At 40.2% G+C, this 13,559-nt stretch overlaps 1 protein-coding gene across 1 annotated transcript in view; it reads right to left on the bottom strand.

The window, feature by feature from the left end:
• The window catches only part of LOC102865807, a 51,038-nt gene that overhangs the window by 16,180 nt on the left and 21,299 nt on the right, over positions 1 to 13,559 (bottom strand). The window contains exons 2-3 of the mRNA XM_006902828.1: positions 10,008 to 10,338; positions 9,876 to 9,900 (exon numbers count right to left, since the gene is read on the bottom strand). Coding sequence (XP_006902890.1) covers positions 9,876 to 9,900; positions 10,008 to 10,338 — 356 coding nt within the window. The remainder of the gene's footprint in view (positions 1 to 9,875; positions 9,901 to 10,007; positions 10,339 to 13,559) is intronic.

Raw genomic sequence — 13,559 nt, 5'->3', positions numbered from 1 at the left:
GGATAGAGCAGGGTTTAGGGCTGTTGTGCATAGGGTCGCTATGAGTCGCAAACGACTCGACGGCACATAACAACAACAACAACAACAACATTATAAAATCAAGCATCATTAATTCTACCTTACTGACAGTAAGCATACAAATATCAAAAATGTATCTCTAAGGTGTTTTTGTTAATTGAACTTCACAATAATTCATTTATAAGATAGCAATACAATGCAGACTGTAAAAAGGTTAATTATAACTATTATAACAAGCCTCACTATCAATAAACTGCAAATATCCACCTGTTTAGAGTTCCTATATGCTACCTGCATCTCCACAGCAGAGTTTTAAGAATGAGATGCATAAAAACATGTGGTGTTTTTTTTTTTTTTAATTTTGTGTGTGTGTATCGTCAAATCAGATCTGACTGGTACAGGATGATATTGCTAATCCTTCTCCGGCAGAGCATCTGGTGGATTTGAAGCATGTCCCTCTGGGACTGCAGTGCAGCTTCTTGCCACTAGGCCACCAGAGCTCCCCTAACATGTGGTTTTTTATAATCTCTACTAAAGAATATAAAGAACACTCTAAGTTATAGCCATGAGGTCACAAAACAGCCAATATCCTTGTCCATATTAGTCATGTTTTATATGTGAACCCCAAGAACAAAGCTAAAGATTAATTATAAAAGTTTATCACATTTTAGAAACGTATGTATATCTGAGTCTATACCTTTCTTTTCCTTTAGAATTATGTTTTTAAAAGAAATTACTTGACTATATACACAGAAGTCTAAAACTCCTACTCATCATTATAGAGGTTTAGTTCATCTATATTATTTCTGCAAGTAAAGCAAAGTTTTAACCATATAATTTCATGTAAAACACATTTGTAATAATAGCAATTTCTGCACATATATGAAGATACAAATTGCACATCTATGAATATATATATACACACACATATAAGGAGTTGTGATGGTTTAGTGGTAAGAAATTGCTCTTCCAACCCAAAGGAACACAGTTCAATCCAAGAGGTGCTCCATGACAGAAACATGGGCAGTCTCCTCCTATGGGATTCACTGCCTCTGAAAACCTGCTGGAGGGTCAGCTGTGGCTCAGTTCTGACTTGACAGTACATAACAACATGAAGATCTATTATATAAAGAAAAAGATGTGGTTATTATATATACAATCATTGAATATCCACTCCCATTTATATACACAGTGAAGAAATAAAAACACATAGTGTTGATTTAACATTTCTTTTGTTATAAGTTAATTTACTATATATGTGTTTCTTGTAGAGGTAATTTAGCTATTAAAGCCATTAACATTTTTCTAATATACATATAATAAAATGTTCACTGTTTTCCAAATCAACAGCTAACTGATCAACAATTAAACTGGTTTACAAAATTAATCACTTACATATTCACAAATATAAATGGCAGTATGCAATAAAAGAAATCTAATTTACAAAACTTCAGAACTCCAAGAACTAAACGCTTCAAACCAGCTTCAGCCTAAACACACAAGTCTATGCTTTCTTTCTGATATCCATCTTTATGTAACCAATGAAGTCTACCCATTCAACAGAAAGAAAACAAACAAACAAACCCCAAATTTCTTATATAAAATATGTGGTTCAAAGTGTTTTTAATGATATTTAACTTTCATATACAAAATAATGTAATAATATACTTCATCAATCAACAAAGTATGAATTAGACATGGATTAGAAATGTACTTTGAGATAGAAAAGTGATTCTGATATTGTTAGCAGTTTGGTAATCGCAAAACATATGTGCAGCACTAATGCCTATATAAATGTTATAAATGAAGAAATAACTATATTTACTGCTCTCAATAGCAAATTTATGAAAATTTTTTTAATTAATTTTAATAAAAGTTTCCAGAGACTTAGGGTTTCCAATCATTCATTGTTGCATTTTTCACCCTGCCCATCCCCTCCCCTCAATTCACTCTTCTCCTTGAAAAAGAAAACTCTTTCATTGTAATACAATCCCTCCCCCCAAGTCCACTCTACTGTGCAGCCTTCATTCTGGACTCCTGTCATGACAATAATGATGTTGTTGTGGTTGCTTGGTGCTGTCAAGTTACAGACGACTCATAGCGACCCTATGAACGAACAGCCTGAGCACTGTTCGTACGTAGAGCTTCCGGAGGCAAGCCATTTCGGAAGTGGATGCAGCTCCCACTTCTAGGCTTGCTTTAGTCGAGAAGCTCTAGCCAACACTGTCCACCATGGGTACCCATTACCACAATTGGCACATCACTGTCACAGTGTTCAGCATCACAGCAACCACGAGTTACCTCTGCACAGCAATGCACACCAGTGCTATACCACCTAGAAGAATGTTTGACAGGAAAACAATTTGAACCTGGCTCAAGGTCTGCAGGCCCGAGGGTCCTTTGGGTTTAGGCCGCCTCCTGCCTGAAACCCTAGGCCAAGCCTGGCTTGCCTCGCTCCAGGGGACAGAGCAAACCTGCATACCAAACACATGCCCGGAAAAGCACTCGACCCAAAAGCTTGCCATGTTTCCTGCGCTCATACCACCTTGCTTCTTCTGGCAAGGAGAAGTTCCAAAGACCCTGGGAGGAGCCAACCAGGAAACAATAATGATAATAATGATAGGGTGGTATTAATAAGTTTGGAATTCTCTATATAGGCATATAGTTTTCTCCAGCCTGTGGGACTGGTTGCTTGACCTTGGAGTTCTTAGTGTCCTTTCTTTAATCTGTCTGTTTAACAGAAGAGGAGATAAATCTCCTAGATTAGCTGTTATCTTTTAGAAACTATTTCCCCCAATCATATGTAAATTGTAACTTAATCTGCCTGTTTGCCTGGAAAGTGTGTATCTGGGTGTGAACGATTTTCTTTCAGATATAAAATTCTTTGATTTTACTAACAAAAGATTATTGTTAAGTGGGTTGGTGCTTCACCCCAGTATAAAACCCAGTGATCACTCCCAAAGGAGGAGGCAGTCTTGGAGGTGACTGGTTGTCTCCCAGATCTGTGTAATAAAGTGCTGATGGATATTGCAATCTGTCTTATTGGCGACTGACTATGGAAAGAACCCCTTGTGTTCAGTAACAATAATACCCAATCATATATTCCTTTTAAACAGTTCTCTCCCTCATCTGTTTCATTGCAGTATACATTATTCCTCCCCGCCTTCTCTGTCTTCCCTCAACTCTGATGTCAGTCCCATTTCACAACAGTGGCCCTATGCAATATTTATCCTTTTGTGACTGAGATATTTCACTCAACATAATGTCCTCCATGGTTACCCATTTTGTAAAATATTTCTTGAGTTCTTTGTTTTTCAGTGCTGCATAGTATTCCATTGTGTGAATATACCAGAGTTTCTCTACCCATTCGTTTGTTGATGGGCACTTGAGTTGTTTCCGGCTCGTTGTTATTGTGAACAAACATGGGTGTGCATAAATTTTATAAAGATTTTTAAAACAATTTCTTTAATACCTCCTAAACTTCAACAAGGGAGCTCTGGTGGTCTAGCGGTAAGAAGCTGCACTGAAATCCCAAAGGCATAGGGTGTCATCCACCAGGTGAAGAATGGACAATCTCCTTCCACGTGATTACTGTCTCTGAAAACCCAGCTGGTGGATTCGAACCACATACCATTTTGTGCAACTCTTTACAGAAGGTAAAGGTAAGGCTGTAGCACAATTCTTTACCACTAGGCCACAAAAGGTCCCTATGTATATGGATGTTGTTGTTGTTACGTGCTGTCGAGTTGCTTGCTACTCATGGCAACCCTATGTACAAGAGCCCTGAAACCTGCTCTGCTCTATCCTGTGCCAACTGTGTGTCTCTGACACACCTACTCCCATTAGCCCAGTCACTGTATCAATCCATCTTATCAATGGTCCCCTCTACACTTCCAAGCATGATGTCCCTTTCCAAGGACTGGTCCCCTTCTTGCAACATGTCCAAAATATGTCAGACAGAGCTTTAGAATGCTTGCCCCCAAAAGTGCAACAATGAATGAATGGAAATCCGAAGTCTCTGTAAATTTTCATTGAAATTAATAATACATTAAAAAAAAAAAGAGTGCTTGCCCCCAAGGAGCAACCTGGCTTCACCCTCTCTAGAATGAACCTGGGTTTTTTTCCCTTGCAGTCCATGTTATATTCACGAATCTTCTCCAGCACCATAGCTTAAAGGCATCAATTCTCCTTCTATCATCCCTAATAACTGTCCAGCTTTCGTATATTCCATGGACTACCAAAAGAATAAACATGTATGTTTTGGAGACAGTGAAGCCAGAGTGAGTGCTCCTTGGAGAAAAGATGATGAAGCTTTGTCTCATAAACTTTGGACACATTGCTACAAAGAGGGATATCCTTCTAGGAAAGGTGAAGAGAGGGCAAGAAAGAGGAAGATTCTCAACCAGAAGGACTGACACAGTGACTGCAGCCACGGACTCAAATATGTCAGAGAGATGGTGAGTGTGGCACATGATATGACAGGGTTCAGATCTATTGATCATAGGGTCTCTATGAGTCATCCTCAAGTTGGCAGTACCTCACACAACAATGTGTTGGTAGTCCAGACACTGTCTCCTCTAGTCTTTCCCATCTGGGTTAATTCTTGATCTGGTTAAGGAAGGCTAAAGCCAGGGTATCAACTTTATGGTAAGTTGTTGGTACCAAAACCTGGTATTACATGAGCATGAATCCCTCACCATCAACAAGGTAGATAAAATATGTTATTAGTGATTGAGTAAAGACACCAACTCTGTTTTTATTGCTATAGATTTTCCTGCTTATAAACTGATTAAGGCCTTTGCTGTGCCCCAAAGATTTCGCTATATTGTGTTTTCATTGTCATTTGTCTCAAGTAATTTAATTTCATGTTTTATTTCTTCTGAAACTCACTAGGAAGCTAAGGTGGTGAGAGACCAAAGAGACTCCACTTTGTAACCTGTACACCATTTTAAAGTGTATAGGCTGCTAGCCAGTTCCAGGAAAAACCATAGACTGAAAAGCAGGGCCGTAAAACCCCCGCCCGAACAGGAGCCAATCAAAAGACAGCTGAAAAGGCCCCGACGCTCCTGTAGTTCCCTTTTCCTCACCCGGTTTTCACACTCTTTTCCTTTGCATCAGCCAATCCTGTAACACCTGTTTTCCAGGTCTTTCTCCTTCAAATAGGCTCAATGCCCTGGACTTGGGGCCACCATCTTGCCCGCTTTATTGGTGCGGTCTGACATGCGGTGCAGGTTCAAATCAGAAATAAATTCACTCTTGCTCTTGTATCAGTGTCGGCTCCTTGGCGACGGGGTGGGGGGTGGGGGCCGGAAACGATTGGATTTAGGGCATAACACTGGCATAGGGAGTTGCACTGCAAATCCAAAAGCCAAGCCTCTTTGGTGCTCCAAATCTACCTAGGCTCCTCAGGAAAAAGATGAGCAACCTCGCTCCACACCATTTGCAGTTTTTGAAACCCAGTGAAGAGTCAGCTACACCCAAGTTCCAAGTCAAGGACAATGAGAGAGAGAGGAAGACAAGAAAGGTGCTCAAGCAGGGTTTCCATGCCCTTATGCTGTATTTGGGTTTTTGTCCCCTTTTCTTTCTGTTGCTGGTTTCAAATTTTACAGCATTTGACCAGAGATGATGTTTTGCAGTATTTCAATGGTTTGTTTTTTGGTTTTGTTTTTTTTTAATTTATTGAGATTTGCTTTGTGGACTAACATAGGGTCTGTTCTGGAGAATGGTCCATGTGCATTAGACAAAAATCTATACTGTGAAAAAAAAATCTATACTGTGATCCTGCTAGATAGAGTGTTTTCTCTAGGTCTACAAGATCTAGAAGAGGTTATGCCTTGGAGAGGGACATTATGCTTGGAAAGGTGGAGGCACGGCGGAGACCTCAACTAGGTGGAATGACACTGGGACTGCGGCAGTGGGCTATTTCTCTAAGGGTGTATGTTAAAATTTGATTAATGTATGTTGGGATTACTTGTGTAGACATCCACCATGACTATATTATCTCAGGTTAACCTTTAATCCTATTTCCTTTCCTTGTCTCTTAGGCTGGTTTTTGTTTTGAAGTCTATTTTTCAAGAATCAAGATAAAAAGAGAAAGACAAAGAAAGAAAAGTAAAGAAAAGCTAAAAAGAAAAAGTATAAAAAGCACCATAAAGATAGGGGGATGGGGGGAAGAAGGAGAATCCCTGGGGAAGGTGGAGAGGTGCTGGGCCCCTGACTGAAATCCTCTGCCACTGGTGTGGTGCTGGACACAAGACACTTGATTGGGCTGGTATTTCCACTGGCCCACCACATTGCTGGACTTTGGGTTCTGAGTAAGGGAATGGATTCTAGTCCACCGAGAGAAGGCTGAGAATACCAGGCAGGGCCCACGCTGATGCAGATCCTGCTACAGTTCTGAATTCCTACACCAATCATGAAGTTGCTTGCAAGAGTTCTAAATGGCTATGTTGTATCGAGTTGATTTTCCATCTTACTCAATGTTTTTAATCAGTTTTTTTTCTTTCAGTTGGTGACTGAACTACTTCTTTACCATTTCCTTTGAAATCTGGGTTCTGGGATTACCATTGTTTTGCAGTGTCTTAGTTGTAGAGGATCTGGGCTGCAATCTACCTGTTCCTCAAAAAAAGTGTTCAACATTTTCTTCAAGGTAAGAACATCTGGAGGGAGAGTGAGTGGGCAGAAAATGTAAATTAACAGGAGTAATGAGAAGGCTGACCAAACAGGGTAAGTTAATCAAAGAAACAGAAAAATTCTGTATAACTTAGACAAACAAAACTCTTAAACTCTTTACCATCAAGTCAGAATCAGTTCACAGTGGGCAATCTGATGGGCTTTCAGAAGTTATAAATAGCAGAGGAAAGAACTGTCCACCTTTCTCCTGCTGAGCCTTGGTGGACTCCACCCATCAGAAAGACAGCACCTTAGAGTAGACAGTGCAGTTCCCTATGGAGTACACCACCAGAGCTCCCAAAATAACCTTATAGACATTAAAGAGGAAAGAAATTGTCTCTGAAACATAAAGTATAACCTATTCATCTCTATAAAACTGTTTACCAGGAAGGGCAATGCATCTTTCCTGGATTAACATTCGCCTTTTCAAAACTGTTGTTCCTCAGTCATATGTTAACTATTTCTTAAGTTGTCTGCTTACTAGTAAACTGTTCTTTTTAAATGTAGAAACTCTGTAACTTTACTAACAAAAGTATATTGTTAAGTAAATTAGTATCTAACCAAAGTATAAACCCTAATGATCACTCCCAGACTGGGAGGTGGGTTTTTTGAGGGAAATCCCCCTGTTCTACCAGATCTGTAATAAAGTGCAATAGATATTGAAAATAATTTTTTTTAATTAAGATTGAGGGAATATAACTGTTTGGAAGTAATACAATGATGGAAAATCTAACATTAAATGTTGTTGTTAATAAGAAGTATGAAATAAAAATAAACCATTTTAAAAATAAATAAATGTACCAAAAAAGGTGGTTGTTGTTTGCTGTCATGTAACATTGAGTTGGAACCAATAGCTGGCCCTCTAGTGGGTTTTCAGAAGCAATTCATCACATAGGAGGAGACTGCCCATCCTCTAATGGAGCAGATGGTGGATTTAAACTGCGTGCCTTCAGGACTGCAACACAGCTTCTTACCACTAGGCCATTAGAGCTCCCTAACATCAAAGGTAGATGCATTAAAAAAATGGTTGCTGTGTTGCAAAACATGTCTAAGGTAACTAATATCACACAGGAAAAAGGCTGAATTTAGAACAATAACAAAAAAGGAGAGAAGCTATTGTCCACCTGAGTTTTGCTGTCTTGGTATGGAAGTTTATAGTTACGTTCCTTGAGGAAATTCTAGTTAATTGGCCTATTATTGATTTCGCTACTTCTAGTCTAGCTTGTCAAAAATTTTTCTCTGAAGTTGTGCCAAGAAATCCAGAGGACAACTACTTGGCCAACTGACTGGAAGAGATAGATATTTATTCTCATTTCAAAAAAAGGTGACCTGACAAGAGTGTGGAAATTATTGCACAATATCACTAATATCACACACTAGCAAAATCCTGCTGAAGATTATCAAGAAGAAATTTGAACAGTACATTGACAGAGAACTGCCAGAAATACAAGCTGGGTTTAGAAGAGTTCATGGCATGAGGGAAAGCAGAGAGTATAAGAAGAATGTCTATCCATGTTTCATTGACTATGCAAAAGCATTTGACTATGTGGATCACAATAAATTGTTGCTAACCTTGAGGAAAATGAGACTCTCAGAACACTTGATTATGCTTATATGAAACCTATACTTGAACCAAGATGCAGTACTCAGAACAGAGTAAGGAAACACCGCATGGTTCAAATCAGGAAAGGAGTGGGTCAGGGATGCATCCTGCCCCGTACCTTTTCAATCTATATGCAGAACAGATCATTCAGGAAGCAGGGCTTTATGAGGAAGAGTGTGGCATCAACATTGGAGGAAGACTCATTAAGCTATGATATGCAGATGACACATACTTGCTTGCTGAAACTGAAGAAAACCTTAAGCACTTGCTGTAAAAGGTCAAGGACTCTAGTCTTCAATATGGGTTGAAGCTCAACATCAAGAAGACAAAGACTTTCACCACTGGGCCAATTGGAAGCACCATAATAGATGGAGAAGAGACTGAGAATGTTAGCAATTACAGCTTGCTCAGATCCACAATCAACACTCTTAGCACCACCAGTCTGGAAATCAAAAGCCAAATTGCTTTAGGAAAATCTGCTGTCATGTACCTCTCCAGGGTGCTGAAGAGCAAAGATGTGCCTAATCTAGGCCATGGTATTCTCAATTACTTGTTATGCTTCAGAGAGTAGGACATGATTAAGAATGACAGAGTTGTAGTGCTGGAGAAGAGTCTTGAACATTCCATAGACTATTAGGAAAACAAATCGGGCTGTCTTGGAGAGGGTGAAACCAAGTTTCTCCTTGGAGGCTAGGATTTTGAAGGTCTACCCCACTTACTTTGGGCACATGGCCAGGAGAGAAGGGTCCTTGGAGAAGGACACAGTGCTCTGATGCATGGACGAACAGCACAGGAGAGGAAGACCCCCAGATGAGATGGATTGATACAGTAACTGGGGCAATGGAGGTTGGTGTGTCAGAATTAGTGAGACTGGTTCAGGACAGGGAAGGGTTCAGAGCTGCTGTTCATAGGGTCACTATACATTACAGGTGACTCAATGGCACATAAGAACAATAACATATGATGACAGGTTTGGAAGCAGGAGTGGCATCCACTTCCTAAACAACATGCCTCTGGAAACTCTATGAACTTTAACAGATGTCGATAGTTGTAGAGGGGCTTCAGGCCTTTTGTTCACAGGGTTGCTATGAGTCATACTCGACTCGAAGGCAATTAACAATAACAACAGTCTAGCTTATAATGAGCTCCACTAATGAAGTGCATTCTAATGAAAAGGTCAGTTGTTCAAACCCATCAGCTGTTTTGTGGGAAAGAAGATGAGGCTTCCGTTTAAGATTTTTAGATGTTTTAAGGTCTAACAACCTGATTTACAAGTTTTAAGATTAACAACTTTGTGGAGGATCACTATGAGTAATAAGTGAATCAAAGTTAAAAGTCACTGCTGTCTAGTAAAAAACTACTCATGGTTGCCCGTCCACTGGGCTTTTGGAGGCTATAATCACACAAGGGGAGAGAGATCTCTTATCTTTCTCCCGAGGAACCGCTGGTGGATTCAAACCACCAGAGAAACATGGACTTCTGGCTATCAGCCTTAGGTGCTACTATTCGGCAGCTGTAGCTTTTTAATTGTACTTTATGTTTCTTACCTGGTGCCTGGGGTCTAAAGATTACTAACAGTTACTCAAGATATAGTTGGTCTCAATCGCCTAAAACAGGAGAGGAAGGAGAAGAAATGCAAGGCTGCTGAGGAGCCAATGGGGCGAAGCTACCATCTGTGGGATTATGACTGAACGCCTCTAAGTCAGAATCCCGCCCAGGAGGGATACGGCAGCGTCGCGGAGCCTCTGTCGGCCTCGGAGAGCTGGTCCCCCGCCGGCGGGCCCGTCGCGGTGTGGCGCGGCCCGGCCGCGCGTTGGGACCGGGTCCGGTGCGGAGCGCCCTCTGTCCCGGGAACACGGGGAGCGGCCGGAAAGGCGGCCGCCCCCTCGCCTGTCACGCACCGCACGTTCGTGGGGAGCCTGGTGCTAAACCATTCACAGACGACCTGCTTCTGGGTCGGGGTTTCATACGTAGCAGAGCAGCTCCCTCGCTGCGATCTATTGAAAGTCAGCCCTCGACACAAGGGTTTGATAAATTTATAAAATCTATAAAAAAAAAAAAAAAAGAAATGCAAGGCTAATTGCATCCATGAACAACTACTCTACTTCCAAGAATGACAGAATATTTCAATCAAAGCTTCTATAAACAAATCCAGATGAGAAGAGGAGGAGAAGATATAAACAAAATTTAAAATACCCACGAAGTCCAGGATTTTTACAGCCATTGAGGCCTAGGGAATTATTAAATCTTATGTCAAAGCTATGCTGAGAAAATCTTCACACCATAAGACAAAAGTGTCCCCTGAAGCAATCACTAAACCATCCATCATTTACTTGAATGCTTGCCTTGAGTAGTGTACTCTTGAAAGAGTTATCTTTCTGTAATGAAATTCCTAAGAGCAATCTTCAGGTTGATATGAAGCCCAGAGGACAATGAGTCTATGCTAACAATGATGAGGCAATTTGGGAAATGAACAGAGAAAAGTTGCACAACTGAAAGACACTAACCACCTCCACTGAACTGTACTTCCAGGAAGTAAGGAATTGGTGAGTATTTTTCAAATTTACAAAAAAAATGACTAAACTCATCCCCATAAACACATTGTAAATTATTACTAAAAATGTAAGGTTCTCAGGACAGAAGGAAAATTGATGCCTTTGATTTGCGGTGCTGGAGAAGAGTATTGAGGATACCATGGACTGCTAAGAAAACAAACAGATTCATCCTGGAGAGGGTTAAACTGGGCTGCTCCTTGGAGGCAAGGATTTTGAGGCTTCATCTGACATACTTTGGACATGTTGTAAGGAGGAACCAGTCCTTGGTGGGGCACATCATGCTTGGGAGGGTGGAGGGACAGCGCAGGAGGGAAAGACCCTCTATGAAGTATATTGATTCAGTGACTGGGGTAATTAGAATGGGTGTGTCAGAGATGGTGCGATTGGCACTGGAGAGAGCAGAGTTTAGGGCTGTTGTACATAGGGTCGCTATGAGTCACAAGCGACTTGACGGCACATAACAACAACAGCAACAAAGTACTCAGCGTCACTGCAACAAATTCAGACAGAAACAAAAATCATTTGGCCTTTAACTCTCAGGAAATGAACAGCCACATTAGGGTGTGCAATCAGAGATGAGACATGGTAGAATTCAGAGAGTTCACAATAAGCAGGTACTTCTAAAGTACTTAAGACTTTAGGAATACTGTCACATTCACTCATTTAGTATTTCTTAAAAATCTTGAGTGAAAAAAAAATCTTGAGTGCAGCAGCAGATTCTATACTAGTTAATTAGCAACATTAACTAAAGAAAACACACATAAAAACTTAACTGTCCCCCAAATCAAATAGCATCCACGTGAAGAAACTTACCATACTCATCGCCTTCTATATAGTCCAAAATATTCATTTCATTTCCTTCCTGCACACCACTATAAACTCCATAGCTCTGGTACTCAGTTTTTGATCCAAGAGATGATATTCACAATCTGGTGAGGGGCACGTCCATATTTCCTTCCATGTCACAGGTGTGCCTTCTGGGATCCACAGAAGGGTTTCTGTTTTGCTTTCAGTAGCATGTTATGGTGGGGGAAAGCATATTTATTAATATAGAGTATTAAAAGCAAAAAAGTAAAATTTTCATATTTCAAAGTTGTCCCACATTAAGCCATGATGAAAATAACATGACCTGAGGCATACTGACTGGATTTCAGTGTCATTTTAAGCTCAGTTTTTTTAATCATTATGCTCAAATAAGGTCCACTGTCATCATGAACCTAGCCAAGGCCTCTGTGATATGTTTAGTTTTCATGACAAGGCTCAATTACCTGAAGTGATTGTCGTTTCTTTCTTAAATACAGTTACTATGACTTTCAGTCTTACTGGAACTCAAAACTGATGAAAGATGGGAAATTGAGCATCAACTTCTACCTAAACTGGCAGAAGGACATCACATGAGAATGAAAAAGTTCAAACACATACGTAACCAAACAATTTCAGGTTCAGATATTATTCTCCCGCAATGGAAAATCCAAGATTATATGCCTTGATTAATTTATTGAATAAAATTATTACTTACATATGTTGATCATTATGAACATGGACAGCATGAAACCAAATAAAAGGCACATATGAGCTTTTTTTCCATTCTACCCACACAAGGGTCCATATGGTGGCATTGTTCTGGTTCCCGTCCTATCTTAAAAGGGGAAACTTCCACAATGTCTGGAGCCCTTGATGTCCTGCAGATGAAGGATGAGGATGTCTTTAAATTCCTTGCAGCAGGAACACATTTGGGTGGCACCAACCTTAACTTCCAAATGGAATAGTCCATCTACCAAAGGAAAAGTGATGGCATCTACATAATAAACCTTAAGAGGACCCAGAAACCCCCACACTCTGTAGATCAGTTGCTCTCCTATACCATTAATCTCTGGCTACAAGGGTCCCTCCAAGATTTTAACCTTGACCAACTATCTTTTTATACTTTCTCCCAATTCTTTTCCTACATATGAGATCTCCATTCCTCATCATCTTTTCTGTAATTTCCAAGTGAACCCATGGTGGTCCTCCTGCTGGGTGTGCATCCCTACCATTCACTACAGATTAGATTATTACCCCTGGCCCAATTCAAAACTAGATCTCAACCAGAGTTGTCCTATTTCACTTTGTATACAAAACAGGGCATATTTCTCTACTAGAAGCCCTCTCAGTCAAATGCTCCAGATATGACCTTCAAAACATTACATATTTTCAAAAAAAGCCATCAACTCCTTTCCCCAAAACTTCCTCCCACTCCCAATTATTAGGCCTATTGTCCTAGACCACATACCTATGTCACAAACCACCCCTACCCACCCCCGTCTGTTTAGACAATCTTTCCCTCCTTGAAAAATTTTCCTATGCAACCCCATCTTCCTTTCTAACCAACATATTCATATTCCACAACTACCAAAAAATAAAAGCATTAAAGAACTTACATCACCTCAACCTAACTCATATGCCAAACTTTTTACCCAGAATAACATCATCAAACTTACTTCAAACTCATTCTCCCTTCTGCTTAGGAAAAAGCCCAGATTTCTCTCTTTCATTACTGAATATAAACTCCCTGCAACATCAAGATTAGCACTGTGTGCTGTTGCAAACCATCCCGTCTATTCGTCTCTTTCTACATCACCAAGCAAAAAGACTTACCTTAAAGAAACCAGTACTTTCCACCAAAAATATATCTCTTCAACCCCTAATTCTGGCATATTGTTGTTGTTGTT

Source organism: Elephantulus edwardii, unplaced genomic scaffold (genome assembly GCF_000299155.1).
Source record: "Elephantulus edwardii isolate Elephantulus edwardi_28Jun2011 unplaced genomic scaffold, EleEdw1.0 scaffold00458, whole genome shotgun sequence".
Classification (NCBI taxonomy): Eukaryota; Metazoa; Chordata; class Mammalia; order Macroscelidea; family Macroscelididae; genus Elephantulus; species Elephantulus edwardii.
This window is presented reverse-complemented; position numbering and strand designations above follow the sequence as displayed.